The following is a 25,033-nucleotide window of genomic DNA, read 5'->3' on the forward strand; positions in this document are numbered from 1 at the left end:
AGTCCTAACTCAAAGAAGATTGAGGGACTTGTTTTAGAAAGCAGCAGCTGTGCCTTTACAGGAGTCAGCGTGGACATGAAAAGGCTCTTTAGTCTAGTGGAGAAAGGTATAACAAAGACCAGTGGTTGGAAGCTGATGCCTAATGAATTCAAATGAAGTTAGGCACAGATTTTTAATAATAGAAGCTATTAACTACTGAAACACACTAGAAGGGAAAATAGTGAATTGACTGTATTGCTTGATGTCTTCATATTCATTCCAGGCACATTCTTAGAGGACACATTTCAGTGAAGCACAAGTTATTACCTCTTGATATGGGGGTAACAGAGTGAAACACAGTGGTCTGAGGAGTCAGACTACATGAACAATTTGTCTTTTCTATCTTTAAACCCCCAGATTTCTGAAACTCTGCTGTAAGTCTGTATGCAGGGGTTTTTTTATCTAACACATGTGATTTCCTGCTAATGTGTGGCATATTAAACACTTCTGTGTCAGACTCAGATTTGTGGATCCTGCAGCTCTTACTGGCTGTGACAGGTGTTCACTTTGAAAACTAAGTCAATAGGGATTTTTTTCTGAAGTATTTGTCCATCTCTAAGCCAACGAGGTGGCTCTCCTTCTGCATGTGAGCTTTGAGCACCTATCCTGAGCTTCTTGAAGCAGGTACACATTGCTGAAGAATTGCATAGGCTATTCCAAGTTGGCTTTTAATTCTAGTATTTTTTTTGTTGAAGGAATGTTTGCCCGTGTTTTTTAAACCCTGAGGAAAACTCTTCTGAACTACAAGAAATTAAGAGAGTTAACAGAGATTTTCAGGTAATACCTTGATTCTGTAACTGGTCATCTTCACTTGTGTCTCTTTATATTGCTTCCCTTCCTCTCATGCATATCCTCAGCAGGACAGAGAGGGATGACTGGGAAACAGCTTGGCTACAGTCTAACTAAACCCCTACCCAGCTAACTGGTTAGCAGCAGTGCAAGTCTTTCCTCACTGCCTTATAATTTGACCTCAGTTCTGAGCTGGAGGCAGATTGAGGCCGATTCTGTTTCCAGGTGCTGTTTTGACAGCTGAAAAGGAGTTACTGGTGATGGCTGTTTTGTTGATATGTGTTTGTCCATTATGAATCCAATGAATAGCTCACATGAATTAACATGTCACTGCAAGGGTGACAGATTACCTTGCATCAGCTGTTTTGTGGTAACTCTTAGCAGGGAAAATGAACTAAACCAACCTGATATTCCTTTCTTTTGCTAAGGGCTGAGAGTGTGCACACAGATAGCTTACCGTGGGTCAGCTTGCTATCTAAGAGTAACTTTTCATAGCCTTGGGCATAAAATTGACTCAAATTTAACAAAGGCTATAAATAGCTATTGGAGCTATTGGAAAAGGTTTTTCCATCATTATTCCTATGAATACAGGAATCGCTGTATCAGTTCACGTTGTGTTCTCCAGTCCTCCATTCTGGCTCTGGCAGTGGATGTTGTCTGATGAATCTGACAATGCTCAAAAAATCCATCTTGGAAAACACTTGTATAAACCTATCCAGGGGGTATTTTCCTTAACCAAGGAAGTGGGGTTAGGAATGTTTTGAGATACGACCAGGAGCATTAGAATTTATACCCATAAGCTGGCAAGTAACAATGAGATGTTTTTATTATCTGTATGAATGTCTATTGCCATAGTTTTCAAAAGTGGCAGGTGATTTTTCAATGCTTAAGTTGTATTTTACTTCAAGCACACCTTTCTGAAAAATCAAGCACACTTCAGTCTCAAGTTGGCCTTCTGGACTCGTTTGTCACTTCTAAAAATTTTGGCCTTATGCCTTTTTTTTTTTTAATTCTCTGTAAATTTTAATCTCGTTGTGATTGTGCAGCACTGATTTCTATAAGTAAGGTACCAACTATTTTTTTTTTTTAATTAAGCAATTATCCTAGTTTCTGTGCATTTTCCTCATGAAAATCTCTTCATGAACCAAATTATTTTCTTAGCCGTTCTCTGGACTGCTTTAAACTATTCAGCTGCATTTATACTAATAATTTATGGCTTCCTACATTGAAAGAAGTGTAATATGCATGTTTTTGATAGCTGACAAATGTTAGATGAACCTTGTAAGTAACTTTTCTGTTTCCAACTATGCAACTCCATACAGGCTGAAGCCTTACAGCTGATCAACAGTGGTCGGTACGAGGAGCGTGAGGACTTTGCAGTTGTCATGCAGCCTTTTTTCCGAAACACCTTGTTGCCCCTGGATAGCGTGAGTCCTGTTTTTCTTTCCCATTATGCAAGGACCAGTATCTTGATTTCCCTAAGTGAGTAAGATCCATGCTGCAAGGACTGTGTTTTCTTCTCTTTGCACAGTCTAGCGGCACAGGGTGGAACCTGCGATAAGAATGACAGAGGAGAAGACAGGAAAGACTGTGCTGCCTGTGAATCAAAATGGCTTTAGGAAACATTCGTAGTGTGCACACATTAAACCTAAGCACCCTCTGGCTTCCTCTAAACTGCGTGTTGCTTCCCCTGTTGCGGGCTTTGTTGGCATTCACCACAATTTTCTGCTGATCTAGGTTATGGAAGATGTTCAGGTTTCCTTCACACGGAGACCAGCACTTGCATGCCTGGCTCATCCCAGCCTGGAAACAGGAAGCAGCCTTTGAAGCCAAACACTGATTCTCCTTCTTTTCTCCAGCCTTAGCATTATGTATGCTGTGTAGTTAGGGATACAAGTATTTAGCGTGAATCCTGATCAAAATCACCCAGTTTTGCATAATACTGACCCTTTTGTCACATCATCCCCATTTTGTTCTGGCAGCCTTCAGGTCAAAAGAATGGTCACCATACAGGTAGTGATGAGGCAAATTCTCCCTCAGACAGACATTTGCCACAGCTCGATAAGCCCACAGTTTTTAATGTTGCCTGAAATTCAGCACAAATTTCAACACCTGAAAGGTTGTAAGTCTGAGTTATGGAAGTTTAACAAGCAAGAATAAGCAGTTTTCTATCAGTTCTGTACAAGGTGGAGTGTGGGTCAATGGCAGTGTCCATGTAAGAGCTGAAACTGTTGGTTTAATGATAAGTTTAGGTTTGTTATGAAAATCGTTGTGTGAAGTTGAGCAGGCTGCATTACAGAGAAGGTCTCAAGTTGCAGTAATCAGCCCACAGTTACGAGTACCTAAGTTTATTTGCAGTGTCAAAATATGAGCATATTGCCTTTAGGAAGATACCAAAATTGTGAAGTGGGTATGCCAAGTACAGTGCACTATTAGATATAATATGTCTCATCTCAAAAGTTGAAATGTGCTGAGAAATACATTTTTGCTTTTATCACAGAACGGCAAGCCAGATCTGAGTTTCTTTGCTGCAGACTGCTTTCATTTCAGTGTAAGAGGCTACGCTGAGATGGCCATGGCTCTCTGGAATAATATGGTAAGAGGTTACAACCTTGATCCCTATGTGTTTGCGGTAGCAGTCCCTACAAAAGATCATGAGAAAGGTGTCTGAAACAAAACAGTAAGCAAGAAATAAAATTGATATCCTAACAAGAGGGGGGCTGCTCAACTCTGAGACCCTTCTCAGTCTGCATTGCTTAGGAACACAATCCAAAACGGTCGTGTTGCATAAAACAGTGTAAGTCTTTGCTTATTCAAAATAAGAAATCCTGAGAGTCCTAATGTAATGAAAAATTCCCTTCTGGTTTGGTAAATAACTTGCATTAAAGCAAAAAATCAGCCTAGTTAAACATTCAGTCCTCTAGGTTTCCTGAAAATGTCTGTTAAATGAGCTTGCCCTTCTTCAGTGAATCCTGTAGATTTATTAGGAAAACATACGTGTGATTGAATTTTTGCTGCCATTAATAGTGTGGACATGTTGTTCCACCCACTCTAGTATCTGAAGCAATTCTAGTAGAGTCACTGAAACTAATGGGGGGCTGAAATCACACCTATGATGCCTCTGCTTGCAGTCACATTCCTTCTGTCATTTTGGGGGAAATGATAGCTTTTGAATAGTGCTGGAAGAGTGTGTAAGAGACACATGCTGGACTAGATAACTCGAAGGTCACAGTTGCTTTCAGAACCATGATGTTTCCCATGGTGGAAGGAAGACTATGGCATTTTCATGCCACAGCGACATTTCCTCCTCTAGTCTCATAAACACCAGTACCCAAACACATTGTGGTAGCAGAAATCCTGTATCCTGGTTTGTACAAGAAAGAAGCATAAATGGAGGGGAATTTCTTTTCATTTTAAGTAAAAGTTTGAACAAGATAAGAAACATACAGGATACTCCAGAATGAACTTGAGCACAAGGACTGGGAAATGCAGGGCAGAAATCTGCGCAGTTGCCCAGTATAGCATATGAGCTGTAGGTTCAGGGTTATAGAAAGCAGATGATGTACAGTGCATGCACATGCTCTGAGTAATTGATTTGTGCATGCACAGCAAATCTGCCTGTTTTCTGTCAGGCTTCCCTGTCTGGGACTCCAGATGACAGCAGTCTGGTAGGCTTCATTGTGCGGTAGCTCGAACAGGGCTGATGGTGGCCCAGAAATCCCAGGCAAATGTAGAAAACATTCAAACTGAGCATGGCTGCAGGTTTCAAGAAAAAGAGATGGTACCTGGACATATGGTAGCCTTAAATTTGGCTTCTGTTGCCACGTGGTGTTCCTATTGGCCATTACTCATTCCTGAATCACCATGAGTCCTTTTTCTATGCCACTGGAGTTTTATTCTGTCCAGACTGTCACTCATTTCCTACGCATGTAAAGATATTGACACAAAGCTTTCTACTGGGGTGGCACGGATCAGGTTCTTACTGATGCAAAGCGCAACTATTCCCTTCTGTAGAGATCTGTCTGTCTATGCCAACTGAAGATTTTACTGTTTACTATTTAAATCTAGTTCTTGTAAGACGTCCCTGCTTTTCACTCACAGTCCATGTACGGCGAGGCTGTGCAAGCTTACTGTAAGGCCGTATTGTTTCCCTGTTCCCTGAAAAGCTCAGCAGGCTGTAGGCTTATGGCCAAATGACATGGATTCTTGTCAGTACACGTAAAGGGCCAGACTGTGCCTGGCCACTGCGTGGGTATGCAGGGACGGGGATGGCTTAAGGAGCCTCTCCCTCACCATGATGTTCTTTGCCCTTTTTGCTTCATGTAAAGCAAAGCACACTCCTGCTCTCTGAAGTCAGAGGATTCTGTAGTCTTAAGGGGCCCCCACTGGTCCCAAATCCACCTCATCGGTCCCCTGGCCCAGGAGAAGAGCACACGGACAGCGTGTTTAGCTTGTGCTCTGCCTCCATGTTTGCCACATGCTCTAGAGGAGCTGTGTGTTTCTTCCAGAAGTTGCCCTGTACACTACTCATGGACATGGGGATACCATCATCTTCAAAGCTCGGAAGCTAATGCTCCTGAGGAACAGATCTCATAGACATGAAGCAAGCACAGCTGGCTACAGAATTTTGCACCTTATCATCCTTTGTGTGGGCTCTGCACTAGACTCCTTACCAAGTGCCCTGGCACGGGGAGTATTACAATTATCTACAAATAACCAGTCATACTGCAGACAGAATGCTACAGGATATAAGCCACGCATCTTGCAAATAACCACATCAGAATTTGAGCTGTTCCCTTTAAGATGCAACAAAACTACCAAATTCAGCCTTCACAACATTAGCTGGTGGGCAGGCCAAGTGATTCAGACTCTTATGAGAGTCCAGCAGGACCCCACAACAATCAGCAAAACTTGGCATTCTGTTTTGCTTCGCATCTTCTCTCCACTTGCTAGCTTTCTTCCCTTCCCTAGTCATATTTTGCCATGGTTCATCTCTCTCTTTTCATTTTTCAGTCTTTACTTCCTTTTTTCTTTTTTTTTCTTTTTTTTTTTTTTTACTGAACTAGCGAAAGAAAGTATTCCCAGTGTTTCCATATGGAAATCTTATGAATAGAATTTGTTTTCTCTGTGTTGTGTTGGGCTTGTTGTGGTATTGTTTCTCTCCACCATACAGCTGACACTTTAATCACTTGAGGACAGTAAATGCATGTATAGACAATAGCAGAAGCACCAGCACTCCTCTGCGCTGTATTCCCAGAAGTGCTGGATGACAACGCTGCGGTTCTCTACGGGCCAATCCTGAAGTCATTACTTCAGGCATGTCCATACACAGTTGTAAACACTTCAGTTAACATGACTGAGCAAGCCTCTACTTGTTAGCTTAACTATGGTAACCAATGGTACGTGCACTCCTAGCCAACCACAAATGCTATGCTATTAGCCTGGACATATTTTGAGTTTGAAATGGACTCGGGGTGAGCTTATGGTTAGCTATTGCAACTTAGCTGACAACTGATAGTATAAAAAGCTCTATTTAACTCACTTCTTGCAATCTTGTGAACTTAGCCTCAGCTAAAACTCCCAGGGAATTTCTTGTCTGAGTGAAGACTGCAAAGGTTGGCACCGTCTCGTCCTGTCTCTGTAACTCTACGTCATTTCTGAAGTCAATTCCATCACCGTGACACCTAAGCATCTTTCTTTCAGTACTGTGCTAAGTAATGTGACTAACATCTGTCATGTGTGTTTTCTTTTTTTTTTCCTTTGTGGTTTATACTGTCATTTGAGATGTGTATGTGGGAGAACTGGGTGTATAGTGAACCTCTTTGTTTTAGCAGAATATTTAAAGTATGTGATATTCAGAGTTATTTTCTCCTCCGCTCAGTGCAGAAGGAGGAAAGGCTTCTCCTGTTCCTTGCTTCTTGAGGCAGTTTTTCTGCAGACAGTACATCAGATTCTCAATGTCTTCAGTTCATGAGTGTTAAAATGTTTGGAAACTTTCCCGTGATGCACCTTCTACCACATTTCTTCATTGCTGCAAGGACCAAAAGATTGGATAAAAAGTTGTAACCACCCAAGTCAGGAGAGTCTGAGGAGGAAAAAAAATCATCATGATGTTCACTATTGCTTTTCTCTTCTTCAGCTGGAGCCAGTTGGTGAAAAGCAGACTTTCAACAACTTTACCCATGACAGATTAAAACTCAAGTGTCCAAACCCAGTAAGTAAAGGCCAAGATGTCCACACTCTCCATTAATCACTTTTTTCTCCTTTCTTTTTATTGGTAAAATTCTTTAAAAGAATATCTTTGTGAAGGCTTTAAATAGCTAAAAGATACTCCTGTTTTGTTACACACAGGAAAACCTACTTTAATGCAAAAAAAAAAATCCTCACTGCAGCGGAAAGCCTCTCGTTTGAGCCAGTTTTAATGAGTCTATGCATTTCCATTTGGTTGTCTGCAGAAACAAATTTGGAAATGATGCCATCACTCTCTGAGATGGCTCCTTTTTTTGATCTAGCAACTTTCAGGCAATAGGGCAGGAAAGAGTTTGAGCTAATACAGACAGAAGGCAGAAACAGCTGATAGTCTGTCTAAAGATTGACAGTTCCTCTCTGGGAAGGGGTGATGGCATATTGTCTGAATGCTGCCTGTTGAGTGGTCTGTGGTCAGTAAAACCTTTGCTCTCTCTTTGTAGGAGAAACCCTTTCTTTTCACGCTGAGAAATAGTGGATTCAGAAATTCAGATCTCAACTTGAAGAAAAACGAACCTTCAGTCCCCTACTGGGCTGTCATTGTGGCTGCAGTAGCTGGAGTCCTGGTGGGTTCTTTACTCATCTGGCTTGTGTCAGGAAGAGGAGCCAAGAGGCGCCAACATGAGACTGACACAGAAAAGAACATCAAAACGACATCTCTGTAAAGCAAGTGGAACAAACATCTATCTCTGCAGAGGCTGCTCTCTGGTGTGACGCGGAGAGCAGCAGAATAAAAGAACTTGGATATAAATGAAGCTTCTTGGTTAGCCAGGGATTTTGGGGCCCAATAATCTTGATCAGAAATGTACTGTAGAGTTAGCTTCTGCAGATCAGTCAAGTGGAGGATGAAGTTCGAAGTGTTGAACCTTTTTCATTCTGGGATGCAAATCTCCGTTTCATGAATATTACTCAGGATGTCAATTGCTTGACTGAAGTGAGAAAACTTGTTCATGCATCTTGGCACCTTAATGTGCATCTGCCCTTTTTTCTTATAAAACTGTATATAAAATGTTACAAGTCCATGATTGTGACCTGGTATTCCCCAATAGCAAGGTAAGTGAGATAAAAAAGAAAAGCTGGAATTTCACATTTTAGATTCCAGCAGGACCATTGAGTTGAAGGTGCTAAGGTCATTCTACACAGGCAAGTACAATGCCATGGAAACACCTTTAGGCCAACTTCTGAGCAACCCGGACCATCCATGTGGCATCCCTGGTGCAGTGCTGGGCAGCACAGCTAGAATAACTGCACCCTCTCCACCGCCTTGGACTCCAGGTTCCATCCGTCTGGGACTGGACGTGGAGCTGGGCCATGCACATCACCTCTCTTCTAGGGCTAAATAGCCCAGGGGCAGTCCCGTACCCTCCTGCCCACCACTGTACCACAGCTGGTTCCAGAATGACTCTTCCTGTGAAGAAGGAATTTCTTCACTAGTATGCAGTAGGGGGTCTAAACAAAAATGAGGTACCTGACTGGCAAACTAGCCTGGCTTAACCCTTCTCAGAGGACCTGTGGTGTGTTCAGGTCTCCCAGGCTGGAGTCTCCATGTCTGTTCTCCAAGGAAGAATTTGCAGTTTTTTAAAAAATTCTGATCAGGAGTTCAGAGGAGATCTTTCCTGGAAATTAGACATTCCTTATTTTATACTTGCAGGTCAATTCATACGCTCTACTAGTACAGAAGATACTTCACAGGTTCCCTGTGATCTTGTTTTCCAAGATCTTTCTTATTCCTATGTCAAATACTTTACATTTTGATTTTATTGAAGCCAAAGTGTGGTTTGCACCGGTGTAATTTTTTGTGAGGTGTACTACATTTCCACTCCAGAAAAGCAAATGAGCAGAAAATTGAAATGTTTCAGAGAAGAAAGTGTTCTGGTGTTCCTAAATCTACTCGTTATGCACACAGAAGGTATTCAGACTCCTTCTTTTTCCATTTCACTCCTGTCATTGTCCTTGCTAAGATAAAAAGAGGTGGGTAAAATAAATACAAGTTGTATAGTCAGGTTTCAGAGGCTGCAGCTCCACTCACCTCTCCTTTGATCTGCACTCAAAGGTTGGGCTATTACTAGTAGAACTTTTATTTGCCTAAATCTTATCCACAGATGTGGGAGCTCTACATGCAGCCCCAAGTGGGGGATGTATTTGGAATGCAAAACAGAAGCACCTGCATCTTGTTTCAGTGCAGCACAGGCATCTCTGTTCCTCTTCCTGTCCCCGTCTTCACTGTGGGTTGTTAACTATCTACCTGATATCCCAACTGCTGCTATTTATTTAGCTCAGTAAATGGAAGCAAACACAGCCTCAAACCTGCAATGCAGGAGACAAGATTTACTGTATTCCAGTCCATTCCACAGCACCTTCACCTCAGACACATTGGAAAATATAAGCCTCACGAGTGAGGAACCTGAGCAAATATCCCAGTGGATCATGAAGGCTACAATCTCCTCTCATCCCTAAATGTTGTTTTTGTGAGTCCTCTTCCCTCCTGGGAGCTTGGATAGCTACTGCTCATACAGCCCTTGGCTTGGGAAGGAATAAAAAGATATAGTTCTCTGCAGAACCTTTCATCAGTACTGGGTATTTCAAAGGAAACTCAAAACAGTAGTTCAGTGCTGATTTACCTTTCTAAATCATATGTGCGTGCATGAAGTGGGGTGGGGGTCCTAGAGCATGAGTTAGAGGTACAAAATACTGCAGTTTCTCACATCAGGTTTGTCCTGCCTAGAGATGGGTACAAGTGCGTCTTGAGTTTCATGCTGGTGCCCCCTGCTATAATAACTAGACATTCCCTTTCCTCACTTAGAAAGCTAAATTGGTTCTGAGCTTCTGAAAGCCAAAACGTAAGAGGTGCAGCCAGTTGGGAAGTGAGGGGAAAGATGGCTGAAGAATGCTAGACGGTAAATAATTCTTGTGCAGGAGCCAGGGTGACTCCACTTTGGACTGCAGATTCCCAGTTCCCTGTGGCATCCAGCTCCGTAAGGAATGCTGCCTTTATTGACACTTTTGGCAACTGAGAAGCCATTAAGCTTAAATTATATTGGCCCTGTGCTGCTGCTGCAGCAGGAGACTTTCCCCCTAGTTTCTGTAGCTGTGGTGTAGCTCCACTCCACTGCACTGCTGTGGCAGGAGCACATAGGAGCTGGAGCTGGAGCATGAACTGGCAAGCTTCTCAGTCTATGGAAGTATCTTCTGGCATCTTGGTTAGGTAGACTGAAGTATGTGATGAACTGCACTGACATTTAAAAAACGGTCAAGAATGATGCAGTTTGCAGCTGCTCCACAAGCAAAATTATTTCCTTGAAGATATTACTGCTGCGCGTTCCCTCTGTGCTCATTAAGCGGAGGTAAGATTAAGCTGGAGTGAATGATAAATGATTAGGTCTGGATCTTAGTCTGGCTGCATTCAGCGTCACATTAAATCAGAAAGTAATCTGTACATCCTGTCTGTCAGTTGTCCATTCCCCCTTTTTTCTTTAATAACGTGCCCTTGGTTTCAAATGCCCTCATGGCATTTTTCCTCACTGGACCGCTGAGTAGGCCAGATCGCCTACTGATGCACAAAAGAAGAGGGGCTTAGGAGGAACTTCAAGTCTGTATGGAAAAATGCATTAAATGGATGCCTTCTTAGCCCAGGATTTTGCTCTGGCCAATGGTGGTCTCACCCACCACTGAAAACTGCCTCTTCTGTGTAAAGTGATTTCTTAACATCCTGAGAAAACAGGCTTTGGGGATTCTTCCTCTGGAGAAGAGCTACAGCTCAGGCCGCATGAGCAGTCACTCTCCAAAGGACTTTTGTGGGTACTGGCCTTGCTGCCCAGCTCTGGTTGTTGTGAAGGGCGTTGGGGATAAGTGTTATGCTGTTGCCTGGTCTTGAGAAGTAATCTGTTCTTCAAACAGGGAAGTGATGGTGCCCAACAAGTGTTGGCAAGTCATTTGTCTACAGCTTCGGCAGCAGTCGAGTTCAAGTTCTGGCCTCCTTTGCTGCTGCTGCCGGACCTCCCTCTCATCATGGTCGAGTGTCTGTGTTTTGCTTTGTAAGGTGAAATGGCACAAAAGAGTTTCATCTAGGGTCAGTTTGCCCCAAAGTCCAGTTTAGGTGCTCGGTGAACTTAGGGAAGAGAGGGAAAATTCAGAAAAACATCTGCACAGAAGAATTTTGTGTGGCTTTGGAGATTGCTAAATATTTCCTCCCACCAGCTTCAGGATGGTGAGATACAGATGTACTGATTACAAATCATGTCATTTTAACAGCTGGTCAGTATGTTACAGATTGGGACATCTGGGCAAGAATTTTGTTACTTTGAGGGGTATTTAGCTAAAATGTTGAGGTGAAACAACCCCACCCCAAAGAGAGGGGTATGGAAAAGCCCTGGATTTTTACAACTCTGCGTTTGCATGATTCGTGTTCCCTCAGGTATTTAAAGAATTTGCTACCGGAGGACCACAGGTTTGCAATGCTTGCTCTTTTTTACCCTTTTTTTAGAAGGAAGGTATCTGGGATTTTGGGAAAAGCAAAACAAAAGTCTATCCATAAAGTAGTTCACAAATTACTTAAATGAAACAAATTTTCTGCGTATCGTAGACCTCTGAGCATGACAGGGAGGGGTGCTCCCGAGATCTATCATGTTAAAACTATTTCTGTCCTGAGTTCACAGTTTGCTCATCCAGGGACCTGAGAAGTATTTCTAGCCACAGGAGTCTGTATCCAAAAAAGGGGGTGGTGGAAGAGGGGAAAGAGGCTGGCACATTTTAACTTAGCACGTGCTGAGTATCTTCCACTTAACTGTCAGCAACTGTCCTTGCTACCACTTAGCTTTTGTGTAACACCAGATGTTACACCATCTTTCACCTATTGAATTCCTTTCTGAGTTCGGTAGATTTCTCTTGGGCATTTTGAAACCCAACACTATCAGCACTCACCTGACTGGGGGGCTGCAGGGGAGCTTATTAATTTCAGCTGCTTTTGATGAACCTCCTAGCACAAAGCAAAAATTGTTCTGTTTCGATCATCAGAGAGAACGGTCGCTCAAGGGAAAAGACAGAGAGCCCATGGCTTGAGCAATTTTAGAAAGAAATCCAACAAAACACAGGAGACCTTATTTAAGGGCTGGTTGGAACTACTCACTGGCTAGAAGCTGGAAGAAGTTCCCTTATGTCTTTCAATTTCTGTGACCTATGTAACTCACTCATAACACAGTCATAACTAGATTAAGTTATGTGGATTTTACTGAGAAAACTTCATTCACTGAACTGTGTGGGTTTTCCCTAATTGCAGGCCTTCAGCAGGATTTGTAGAAGTCAGGTATGGAAACGTGCTCATGTCCTCTGTCAGACAGAGTATGGGATCCATGAACGTGTTTCAGTGGTAGAGTGCTTGTGCTCTCCAGGCCTTCTGCTTCCTTACGAGAAGGAATAGTCCTGTTGGAGTAGTGGTGCCGCAGGGACATGGTTCAGTGAGAGGCAGTCAGGAATTTCTGCCATCGATCCATGGGCTGACCCTGGAGTAAGTTATTTCAGCTGGAGAAACCAGCTGCTTCCAAACATCTAAGAGTGCTTTCTCATCTGCGTAAAATGATTATGGCTGTGAAGAAGGAAAGTGACCTGATACCTTTAAAGTGTCTGTATCATAACCATCAAGAATTTTTTAGAACTCTTCTTAGTGTTAAAAACTAGCCATGAAGGAAAATCCTTTAGCTACCATTTGCGTTGCTTAGGTGACTGGAAGCACCACCTGAGGGCTCCAATGGCCTGAGGTTGTGATAGGAGATAATCCCCAAGTAAAACAGCGGCCAGGGCTGCTGTTCAATTTAACAACAGCAGGGGAGCTGGGCCTTGGACATTTCAGAAAAATATGTGTAACGACAGCTTCACAGTGGGTAGGTGAGGCAGAAAGTACTTTCCATGCTCTTGCACCACCTCAGTTTTGTAGTCTTGCTAAAGTGACGGGAATTGGTCAGTTCAGCAGCTCTCCACCCAAGTGCAGGGGTTTACCTGCACTTGCCAGGTTGCCCACAGGTATCCTCTGACTCAGCTTTCAGGTCAAAGTAAAACACAGGAGTTAGGATTTAAGTGAGGAGGAAGCAGCTGGGATAGATTAGACAACAGAAATCAAGGGTGCATCTTCTGAAAGTTTCTAAGACTTGCTCTCTGCTTAGCTCTCTCAGCAACCATCTTGTATTACTTCAGTGCGGACGTTGGGACCCTCAGAAAGCTCACCTGTCTGCAAATACGGCCTCTAGGGCCTGGAGTGCAGGAGCTCCTTAACGTCCCACAGCAAAACTGATTATATGAATCATATAATATCCCTGAGTATTCCTCCCAGACCCTGTGGGGATCTGAGGTGTTGACACACCTAGGCTGTGAATCCCAGACAGCCTCAGGTGGAGGACAGACAGCGAGATGCTCAGTGTAGGCACGAAGATAACACCTCTGGGAAGGTGCAAAAGCAGAACTTCAGGTATCTAAATGCTTTTTAAGTCCAAAAACAGAGTTGACCGTGTATTCTGAAGAAATGACATGGGACTTTGTGGACGATACTTAACATATTCCATCACTGTCATCTGCATAAGCTTTTTGTGCATCTGGGCTGAAAATGACACAAATGCCTCTCAGCCTTTGGCATAACATTTCTTTATCACGTACTTGTTTTGTGGCATTAGCTGAACTTTTCCTGTTGCTGCTCCTGCTGCACTAGTCAAACAACCTCTTCACCCTTTTCCCTACCTGAGACATCCTTTTGGTACTGCTGCCAGAAATCTCTGGTGCAAGGTAAGTAAATAAGCCAGCCTGGTAATTAGGACGTTCCCTGGCTGTTACTTATTCAACAACGAAATACTCAATGCCTTTGCTGAAGCATCGTCTAAAGCATTTTACAAATACTTATGAGGGTAATTTGTGTGTCCTAACATTCCTGTGAGATAGTCTTATTACCCCCCAACTAAAGATGATGAAATTTATGTGCAGAGAGGTGAAGTGATGTGCCCTGGGCTAGGTGATGAGTCAGTGACTGAGCAGGAAATTAAACCCAGAAGTCCTGGCTCCACAGACACAGCCCAGTTGTGTAACCACTATACAACTTATCACTCAATCGCTAACATAGCTAGACTGGTAGCTGTGCCAATTTTACGCCTGTTTTTCCCCTTAGGTTGAATGCAAATACAGCAAAACGTTGGCAGTCTGTGTGAGTGGGGAGAGGGCGGTGGGGAGCAGCAAGCTCTGGGGTGTGCAGGTCACTGAGGATCAGGTCTGCCCTGATGCTCCGTGTCCATACAGGAGCACTGAGCGCTCGGCAGCGCTTTGGCAGAGACCCAGGCTGCAATTATCGCAGGGTGGGGAAATGGAGAGGAGAGAGAAATTCACTGCTCTCCCATCGTGCTCCCACTTGCATTACCCACACCCAGTAATTAGCTCGCCAGGTTCCACCTCCAGGCTGCAGGTTGCACCCTCTCCTCGCCTAGGTCTAAAGGGATGCTTGCGCATTGCTTAGAGTAGGAAGGGTCAGGATTTTCGGGGATCTGATCTCAGATCTGTTTACATGGTGAAGGTATGTCCTTTAGAACAGGAAAAAAAAACCTATTGAGAAGAAATGTTGCTGAAATGGAATTTTTTTTCTTGTGTTGTTGGTCTGTTTGTCTTTCATTTTTTACTTGGTGGAAGAGAAATGATGGGGAAACGTGGACCTAAAGTGAAATTTTTCATTTCAGAATGTTATTTCAAAGACTATTTAGTTTCAGAATATTCAGAAGTGCAGGATGTCTGCCTTTTGACTTATTTTCCAGCTGAAAGCATATAGTTGAAAAATATTACTGATTTGGAACCTTTTAATTTTTTTATATTGCCATCCTGACTTCTTAAATGGGAACTAAGTCTAAACCATCAGCATGTCCAGGGAGAAAGAAAAGTTGTTTCTACTGAATAGTTCCACTAAATTCAAAGATGTTATTTCATAGAATCATAGAATCATTTAGGTTGGAAAAGACCTTTCAGATCATCAACTCCAACTGTAAACCTAGCACTGCCAAGTCCACCACTAAACCACGTCCCTAAGTGCCACATCTACACATCTTTTAAATACCTCCAGGGATGGTGACTCCACCACGTCCCTGGGCAGCCTGTTCCAATGCTTGACAACACTTTTGGTGAAGAAATTTTTCCTAATATCCAATCTAAACCTCCCCTGGTGCAAGTTGAAGCCATTTCCTCTCATCCTATCACTTGTTACCTGGGAGAAGAGACTGACACCCACATCACCATTTCAGTGCTTGAGAGGCAGCTTCACTGCAGGGCTAACTCCTGTACTGATCAACGTGAGCTGTTTGTACCAAGTAACCACGCCAGCTCTGAGAGCAACAACAGACTAAAACCGCCGTCGTGCATGGTCATCATCCACGCTGTTTGACAGTACCAGTATGTAGCTCTAAAACCAAATTATCAGTAGCCATCTTCAGTAAGAAACCCTGCAATGTAATTATTGTAGCAGCTGCAGCATGTGTGTGACCATAGTGATTGGATAAGCCTTTCCCACTGACTCCAGCAGCAGTCCAGAATTAAAAAAAAGGGGGAGGACGAGGAAAAAAAAAAAAAGGTAGTTTTCCACAGAAGGCTGCTTCCCAGCAGCCGGGCTCTCCTCCGGAATGCTCACGGCTCACACCTTCAACACACTGCTCTGCTTGACCTAATTGGCGGTGCCACCGCTGGAAGGGGACAAGGGGTTATGGAGAGGGGGAGCGTGCAGCACTCCCTGTGCTGCTCCATCCCAGGGAAGGAAGATCTGCTTCAGTAGGAAGCCTAGTACCGGTCCTGCTTATCCTCTAACCTGCAAACAATACCACGGAGTCAGGGAACTGCTCTTGGGCTTCCTCCCATCTTCCCATCAGACCATTTTTAGCAGAAACCTGTAGCTTACTCACGCAGCTTTTTTGGTTTTTGAACCATCGTGACTTTATATGAAAGCAGTTGTGAGCTGGAATGAATCCGCTTGATGGGAAACAGGGTTGCCTCTGCAAATTATCAAATCTCGAGATTATGTTATTTACCAGCGCGCTCTCCTTTGGTCCTCCTTGGAGCTGCCCCAACTGACTGTTTGCTATGACAATCTAATTATAACTCAGTTTGGCCGTGAGCACCAGCTGCCTTCGGTTTCTTTTATCTCATTGAACCGGGCGAGCAAAAGTTAGGTGCTTCAGAGCCTGCTCCCTGTGTGAAACCGAAGGAATTCAGAAATGTATTAGAAAGGCATTAGCTTCTCCTTTTCTCTCTTTTTTCCACTGGAGCCCATCCAGATGGAGCACAAACAAGGAGCGGATAAATGCAAAGTGCTCTGCCACCCTGAAAGCACGCGCTGACGTCAGCTTTCATGAACTGGCACTTTAATCATCGCATGGGGAATGTTTCTCTCTCTTTCTCTGCAGCCTCCCTTTGAATCTCTCAGTGCACCAACATCAGCATTTATGGCAAGGAAGATATATTTTCTTTGCTGGTTAAAAGAGTAGTAAATTCAGAATGCTGCTAGACAGAGAGCCCTGGAGATCCGAAATCCTGTAGGCTCAGACTAGGTGCGTCAAGGACAGCAAAAGGGCAAGCTTCTTCCTATATGTATTTCCACCTGCATTAACAGCTAAGCTGAGAAGCAAGGGGCTAGTCCAGTCAGCATGCACAGAGAAGTTATTAGCTTCTCCAAGCCAAACCGTGCAAAGTACTCTGGAGGGAAAAAAGTATTGGGTACCAGACATGAGGGACAGATGGATTAGGGACCCCCAAAGGCCTTTTTGAGTCATGTAAGCAAATGTCTTCAGAATTAAGCACTGAAAATCAGCAGACTTGTTTTCTGCTCATGTGTCAGGCCTCAAACGAGCACCTTGCTCTCTTCCTCTACCCCAGTCTTCCTGGCTGGACAACAGGTAACTGGACTTTGACCCCTTCTTCACAAGAGCCAGGAGTGATGAATTCACTAAAGTGTGTAAGAGCATTTTGAGCTCCGTGAAGAAGAGCTCTGTGTAAGTGCCTTGCATTTGTTGTTATCTGTCTGCTGGCATTTAGCCTAGTCTACTCCTCTGCATCTACTATTGCCTAGTTGTATTTTCTGTATTTCCTTTGTGTCCTTCATGCATGAGGGAGCATGTGTGAGGCAAGAGTAGGATGCGTCCACCCTTTCTTGGCTGTTTGCCACAGGTGTGCCCAGAGGTGAAATTCTCCCCCCTGGCATAGTGGCCATCATAACACGTAAGTTTGGGTAGATCTCAGTGGAGCAATTTAAAGAAAGATTTCTGTCTTTATGGTGCGGGGAGATTACCTCACTCTAAACATTCGGGGGGGGGGGGGGGGGAGATGACAGATACTAATGATGCTAGCAGGCTATTGTCAATGTAGATGCAGTCAGCTGGTCCCGTCAGCTGCTTTCATTGGACTGCCTGCTTCACAATAAAGTGGTTTCCTAATTATAGCCTTCCCTTCACCCTCCGTACTGTACAGTCCTGCGTCATCAGGTGCTGCTGCTTCCTTTATGCTCGCTGGAGCACACTGCAGCATGGAGCTGCCTCAGCATTAAGGCCCCGCTCGCCCGTGTAATTAAAGGAGGATTAGAGATGGATTTGTGGCAGCTACATTCTTACTTCGTAACTCTTGCACGTAGTCGCTGTTGCGTCTGACAAGGCCTTGGGTGGCTAAAGGCTTGCAGGCATTTAAAACACACACATATATATGTGTGTGTATATACACACACGTATATGTGTATATATATCCCAGTTAGTGATGCGTTTCCCAGGTATTTGAAAACTTCTGTAGTGGAATGTAAGAAACACAGACAAAGAGATAGGGAGCAAGTGCAAAGATTGTCATTAAAGATTTAGCTAGGATCTGCTTTTAGTCTTTCTCCTAGGTCCATCTCTCAGACACAAAAAACACATGAAAACTACAGCTGTTCCTTCCTACCAACCCCACAGCCACCATATTTTACTCTCTTATCTTTTAAAAACAGATACTCCCTCTTAGTCGCCTCTCCCTCAAGAAAACCAAATTTTCTCCAGTTGAGCAGCCAGCAGCTATCAGCTCAACTCAGACCACTACACGTCATGAGCTGTCTGCTGGAAAACCCTGAGAGTTTTAGGAGGTTTAATAATTAGTTTGATGTGCTTTTTTATTTACTTTTTTTCATTTGGAGTGCTTGGTTAATGTTTTTTAAACTTTCAAGGCTGGAAACATTTTTTACTTTTAAATGAGAATGGCAATTTTCATGTAATTACAGAGCTGCAGGAGCAAGGGCTGTAGAAAACGGCACCAAATATTGTGAAATTCACGGTATCATCACCACAGCGTTCCTGATGTCAGTTCACAATTTGACTCGCTAATACTGGAACCCTGGTTTTGTTTTCCTGGACTGTCTCAACCTGCTGCTTGCCCAGCCATTTTAAAATACAAAGTTGCTCAAAATGACCACTCTGCCCCTAATCTAGTATTTTGCTATGGTCCACTGCTCACTAGGAGAGATTTGATGGTATAGCTCTTCCTGCAGTTCTTCTAGCATAGGCTCAACTGGTGCCCACCAGCCTTCTGCCACCCTCCCATATTAGCACCCAGGGTGAAATAAACCGCACAGTGACCTCATTCTTTTGTCATTACAAATACATTATAAATACATTTTTGCTGATATAATGTGATACAATTTTTCAGCACACCCTTATTGGATATTGCTATACTGATTAGAATCAGACAGAAAAACAATAACCAATTACGGCCACTGCAGGCCAGTAAAAAACAGTTCCACAGAAATTCATGTTTTGCAAATTTTGGATGGTGGTGAAGTGTCCTGCTTTCTCTTTTGGGGATTTTTTGGAACAAAGCATTTCCTTTTTCCATGTGAAATGTTTGTTTTCAGAACAACACCAAAACTCCACAGGCAGATTAAAAAAAATTCCTTCTGCATTATGATCAATCCTAAGCAATTATTTTTCAGAGTTTTGCCACGTTCAGTTTTCATTCCAGTGTGAAAAGAAGACACATTTCAAACTCACCGTTCACACAAGAGAGGTCTTATCCTCTAGTTAGCCCTATTGGTGGCACATATTCCTGATAAACCGGTACCATTTTGCTCAGAGCTGGTAGTGGCAGAAGTATGGGGTACAATAATACCACTCTGGTGATGGCGGAAGACCTGATGCAATTGAGGTGTTTGCAGTGTTATGGTTCTCCCCCAATATTCAAGCTCTGTAGATCAAAGGTTGCCAAAATGTGGGCTGCTAGCACCCAAAGCAGCTCCTACTGCTGCGCTGACCCCTTGCCACTTCCGTGGGGTTTGTGGCACCCTGTGGTGCCCAGGCCATAGTTTAGGGAGCTCAGGTGGTTTCATGTTCTGTTTTTCTGCGGTACTAAGTAACCTCAGAAACACTGGATGACTCCATTGCAGCGAGCTGTTACTGTATAAACAGTTATTTAAAATACTGTGCCCTGAAATACCCGCCTCATAGTCCAGGGAAATAGTCATGTATTACTGCTCTGTGACACCACGTAATCAAGGGTACTGCCTGGCAGGTGACAACCGTGGTGCCTTCTGGAGCCGCGCGGATCTAAGTAGTCATCACTAGAAAGCAGTGGGGAAATGACTGGTCAGCATTTCTGACCCTTACTGACTCCTGCCGGGCAGCTGATCCTCCAGGATGATCTCATGCAATCATTCCAAGTCTACTGTGCCCACTTTATTGACATTTATATGCTGGCAACTTTTATTTCCAAGAGCTATAGCAGCTATTCAACTGGAGCTGCAGACTAGCTGATGACTCACCCAGCTGAAGCTGGATTCAGATATCTCCTAACCCCTTCCCAGAAATGAATGTCTGAAACCTTTGCATCCACCCTGCTGTCTGCCTCATTTGTGTTTTAGGAGAGAAATCTTTGTTCCCTTCTCCTTTCTTTGACTCTGTTTTTCTGGATGAAAGAACACAAGGAAGAGTGGGACCAAGCAGAAAAAGTCACTCACGCTGTACATGCGTCTGCACACCCCCTGCACCTGTTTGCCCTCCCTATTTTTGGCCCTACAAAATCCTAGGAATTCTTCATCAAAGGTTTTTTCATCAGCTACCTTCTGACAGCAGCCAAGATGGCCATCTGTCTATCCAGAGGAAGAAGAAAGCTGGGCACAGTGTTTTCCTTTGGACAGGGGGCCTCTTGCTGTTCCCTGAGCCATGGCCAGAGCTCTTTTTAAAGGTGTCCCCGGTTTCTTCTTTGATCTGGGCCACCGCACGCAGGTTGCTGCTCAGGTTCTGCTCTGCATCTTTCCGTATGACACAGTGACCTACATACCTGTCCTTACCGCTAATGGATCATATCCCGGCTTATCTGGTCCTCCCTTTTCCAAGGGTGATAATAAAGGAGAGACCTTTAATTATCTGGTGGTCTCCACCCACCAGTCCCCAAGTTAAATGTGCTGCTATCCTCCATTCTTGTTTGTGTGTTTTTGAATAAGAACTAACTAACCTAAAGGATTTCCATCCAGGCATCTCTGTGGAGTCTTAAATCTTAATCTGCCCACAATCTTAACTAATTGGATTTGTTTGTGGAAGAAAGCTGCCTGTGGTTTGACTTTCTGCAGAACAGTTAACACACAAAAAAAAAGGGGGCGGGGGGGCAAAAAGATAGAATCTAATTACAGTAATGAAGAAAAAGCAAACTGCATCACAGCTTACCCTGTTGCACGATAGGTATAGACATTGCTTAAATTTGCAGTGGAGGTTTTGCATGCGTAAACAAATCAGTGGACTACGTGGTGCTTAATATTCCTCTGCCCTTGTAGGTTAGTTATGCAGGCAATAAGCAGCAGCATTCCTGCAACAAATCACACTAGCTTATGCCTCATTTCTGCTTCTAGCACCATTGCTCTAGCAAAGCTCAGAACGTAAAATGCTGCTTCTCTTGAGAATGGCTTGTAAGTACTACCTTACTTTTGCAAGCATCACTGACGAATTGGTAAATGCAAATAAAAACATGGGTAGCCAGGGAAACCCAAACTCAAGAGGTTAAATAACTCATTTTAGATTTAAGAGTCAAAATCAGGATAACAATACCTATATCCACTGACTACTGCGGTACTGTGCCTACCACAAAGTTAGTATACCAGTACTGCCTGCTGCTATGCCTATGTCCTAGGCTATAGGACATCTACTATGGCTGCATAAATTATGTTCAGATGACCAAAAAAGCAAGTGTTCGCCCAAGAAAATGCACTCCTGCAAACACTCCAACACTGCCTAAAATGCTACCACATCAGGAATGAAAAATGCTGCTTACAGCTCATTTAGCAAGGCCTGTAGTTCACATATGTTTTCTGTTTGGTGCTTCAGACTTCCTCCTGGTTGGAGGCAAGCAGAGGGAGCCCAGCTGTGCCCAATTATGGTCAGAGACGCATGGAGGTTAGAGTTTAAAAGCGGTGCAAGAGGTCAGTTGTTTGCTTTGGCTTGGAGATGGGGCTGTGTCTTTGTGCTCTGTTTTGATTTTTTACCAGTTCTGCAGGTTTGATTCTAGCTTATTTTACACTAGCTCTGTACTGATGTCTGTCCACTGAATCTGGATTTCATGAAGGAGAGGGTACCGCGAGGCCTGTTCACGGTAACACAAAAGGTCAATCTGAGCTTGCTTCCCATTGCCTGTGTCCACCTCTGTGATGGATACCAGTGGCAGGGGCTGGGCTGAGTGTAAACCAAGCCCTGCTGAGCATCAGAGACCTACTTGAATCCATGAGATTTCGGTGAGGGCTATAATGATTTCATTTTTCTGAGCTGTTTTTAGGAGTCTGGAAGAACACTGGTCTTTAAGCGAATCTCTATCTAATGCATTTAGGACCTGTGTGATTGATGGCGTCTATAAATACCATGTAAGCACACAATAGAATATTTAACATACCATTTTCAGCAGGCTGTGAGCCAGGCTTGCTGCCTTGCTCCTGCCGCAGCTTCCCCTGCCTGTGGGGGTACCCTCTGGGTGGTGTGTCCTTGGCACTGGGGACATATGGTTGGGGGGCTCCCTCAACACCACCCTCCTTCATTTTTGGCAAAGGTGTTATCCAAAGAGTATGCTGGGCAAGTGAGGTGCTCGGGGGCACCAGGGAGGGTGTCAGGGGATTTCTGTGGTCAGGTCCCCGAGCTGTGGGTTAGCATGGGGCAATGCCTGTTTTTCTTACAGGAAGAGAGGGAAATAACCCAGAGGGCAGCACAGGCAATTGGGGCAAGTGGCTCCAGGCAAATAGTTATGAGAAGCAAAAAACATGAAGGGGGGGGGGGGGGAGGGAAAAAAAAAAAAAGAGGTGAATTCTTCCCCCCAATCCTCCCACATATATTTCTCAGAGATATCTGTGGTGTTATTTATAATATTAATGCTTTTCTTGGGGGGGAAAAAAAAGCCCTTTATAGGAAACTGATTACATGTTTCTATATTTAAGAAGGGAAATGTTTTTGATTGCTAAAGTAGAAAAAAAATAGTAGTTTACTGTATTAAAATTTGCAAGTACTTAGCGTAATGTAACGATTAAAGCAGTCTTTTACTGGTATGCTTGTAAATCATAAATTCCCACTGCAGAATGGCTCCTGTGGCATTTTGCCAATTAACCTTTGCGTGCTTTGATCTCGCTTTGACTCTAGAAGTTCAGACTGCTCCCTAGCTTGTTTAGTTGTTGTTGTTAACAAAACACTTGCCATTTGAAATACACAGTGCTTAGTATATATGTGCTTCAGGTCCCTGAGCACATGCAATATTGATGTCTTGCGGATCATCGAAAAAGCCTGACTCATTAGTGAAGAGATATTAAATAAACATCCTCAAAGAAAGCAAACAATTACGAAGACAATTTTTCAGCCTGAACTGCACTAGCAGAGACATAGGAAATGCAAGTTTAGTGAACTGGTGAGGAGAGAGGAATCGTGTTGTGTTCACATGGAGCCAAGCTATATATCCCATGCCCGCCTTGCAGACTTGCATAGCAGTCAGCGGTGTCCTGCCTGCTGTCCTGCCTTTCTTGGGGACTGGGAGTGGAGCTGTGGGCCAGATGGTAAGGATGGAGCTTGCAGGGAATATTCCTGCCTGGCGTCTGGCAACCAGCAGCCAGCAAGCACAACCTTTCTGCAAAGCACTGCAACCATGATGGCTCCTGTGTGCACAAGTCTATCCTCATTTCTCCTGGGTTCTCATCCAAGATCTGCCTTTGGCTTACCCCCTCTCTCGTCTTCACGTTTAAGAGTATAATGTATGGTATTTACCTTTCTCTTTCCCTCCCATAGGTAGTCCTGCAGTCAAGGGCTGAAAACACTGGTTGAGACCAAAAATACTGTAAGATATAAAGCTTATCACGAGCATTGAGTATTCTTAAATAGGTTGGACATATACTTTGCAAGCCATGTGACATTTATTATTTATAACTAATAAATATGTGACAGTTGAGAAATATGAAAGAGAATTTGCTCTCTATGTTCAGGGTCTCCCAGTTCACATGAGTCAGTCTCAGAGTCTGAAGCCTAAAAAAGGTCACTTTGCAATCTGTAAGGAGCTTTAAAGCCTTCACGGGCCTTAAAGCATCAGGCTTAAGCCAGCGGAAAAAAACCTCCTGGAACAAGGTAGCTCTGCCAGCAGAGAGCTGGAAAATGGAGAGAGCTGTTAAGTCTGCCATCCCCTGCTCTTGAGGCAGGTAGAGGAAGAAGAGCAGAAGGTTTTCTAGAGGCTGAGCATATGTCTGATTCATCACAACTTCAACTAATAATTCTCACATTTATCTATTCCAGGCTTATCTCCAAATGACCAAATGTAAAACTTGACATTTCCTTATGGATACATGAAACAATGGAACTGCTGAGTAGTCCTACCTCCACAGAACCCAGTATTCCCTTATACTCTCTCCTGTCTCCTGCCTTTCTTTGTCATCGCAGCCTACGTATCCCGCCACTCAGCCACCAGCACCTGTAGTCTGCTGCTTCTCACTAGACCCACATCAGCCAAAACTTGCGACAGAGTAAGCACATCCTTTAAATTCAGGTTTTCCTTCCATCCAAACCTCCAGTACCCACCCATGAGGGAAGGTGAGAGCCTAGATATCTTTCATCACACAGACGACAGAAACATGTTGTCTCTCAACACGTAGCTGACTCCCCTCCTCTTCCCCATATTGAAAACCCAAGGGTTGTGCTTTCATAAAGAAGGTGCCTGAAAACACAGTCCCTCCCTAAGACCAGTTGCCCTGTAGAGGACGTGGACAGACACCCTTTTGCGAACAGCTATGGCAGTGAAAAAGGTTACTGCCCCTCTTGACCTGCCCACAGGAGCACCTCTCAACCTGCTCGTGTCAGAACAGGCTGGATTTATAAGGTAAGGTTCCCCTTGCTTCACTTTGGCTGAAGCAGGAGGAGTGTTTGCATAAGCTCCTCAGCTGGAAGATGAGCCCCGGGCTGGGGTAGGGATGAACTGCAATCCCCAGGGGCAAGTCTGGAGGCAGGTCAGTCTCCTTGGATCAGCACAGCTGAATCCGGGGGTAAACAGCTGGTCCCTGCTTATTTGACATAACCAGTAGGAGGTGGATGAGCAAAAGCGGTTAACTTTCCCTCAAGTGGAGTTTCCCTCCACGCTGCCTTACACATATGAGAAGATCTGGGACGAAAACCCAGCTCGCCACCTCCCTCCTGACTTCCTATCCTTCCTTTAAATGCCTCGCCAGCCTGCGAAGCTGGTGCCAGCTGTCAGCATTGGACTGTGACTAATGTTCGTTTTCTTGCACAATAGTATGCTTGGTTTCTTATTACCTATCTTCAGCCTTTATGCCATCTTCTTCTCTTCCTATCTCCGTATTTATTTCATGCATCCATTGCAAGTAATTAGGTCTTAGAAATAGGAATTGCAAGTCTGGTTTCCTCAGGAAATGAGGCTTAGGTGATCGTGCTCGGTATGTCCTCAGATAACTGTTGAATACACCGGTTGATTTAATTTGGCTGAT

General features: G+C 43.9%; 1 protein-coding gene across 1 annotated transcript in view; it reads left to right on the forward strand.

Annotated features, from left to right (window-relative positions):
* The window catches only part of PLB1 (phospholipase B1), an 86,244-nt gene extending 78,168 nt beyond the window's left edge, over window positions 1-8,076 (forward strand). Inside the window, exons 54-58 of the mRNA XM_076335558.1 lie at window positions 735-816; window positions 2,151-2,255; window positions 3,329-3,424; window positions 6,968-7,042; window positions 7,518-8,076. Coding sequence (XP_076191673.1) covers window positions 735-816; window positions 2,151-2,255; window positions 3,329-3,424; window positions 6,968-7,042; window positions 7,518-7,739 — 580 coding nt within the window. The 3' untranslated portion in view covers window positions 7,740-8,076. The remainder of the gene's footprint in view (window positions 1-734; window positions 817-2,150; window positions 2,256-3,328; window positions 3,425-6,967; window positions 7,043-7,517) is intronic.
* Window positions 8,077-25,033: the final 16,957 nt, after the last annotated feature.

Source organism: Aptenodytes patagonicus, chromosome 3 (assembly GCF_965638725.1).
Source record: "Aptenodytes patagonicus chromosome 3, bAptPat1.pri.cur, whole genome shotgun sequence".
NCBI classification, from domain to species: Eukaryota; Metazoa; Chordata; class Aves; order Sphenisciformes; family Spheniscidae; genus Aptenodytes; species Aptenodytes patagonicus.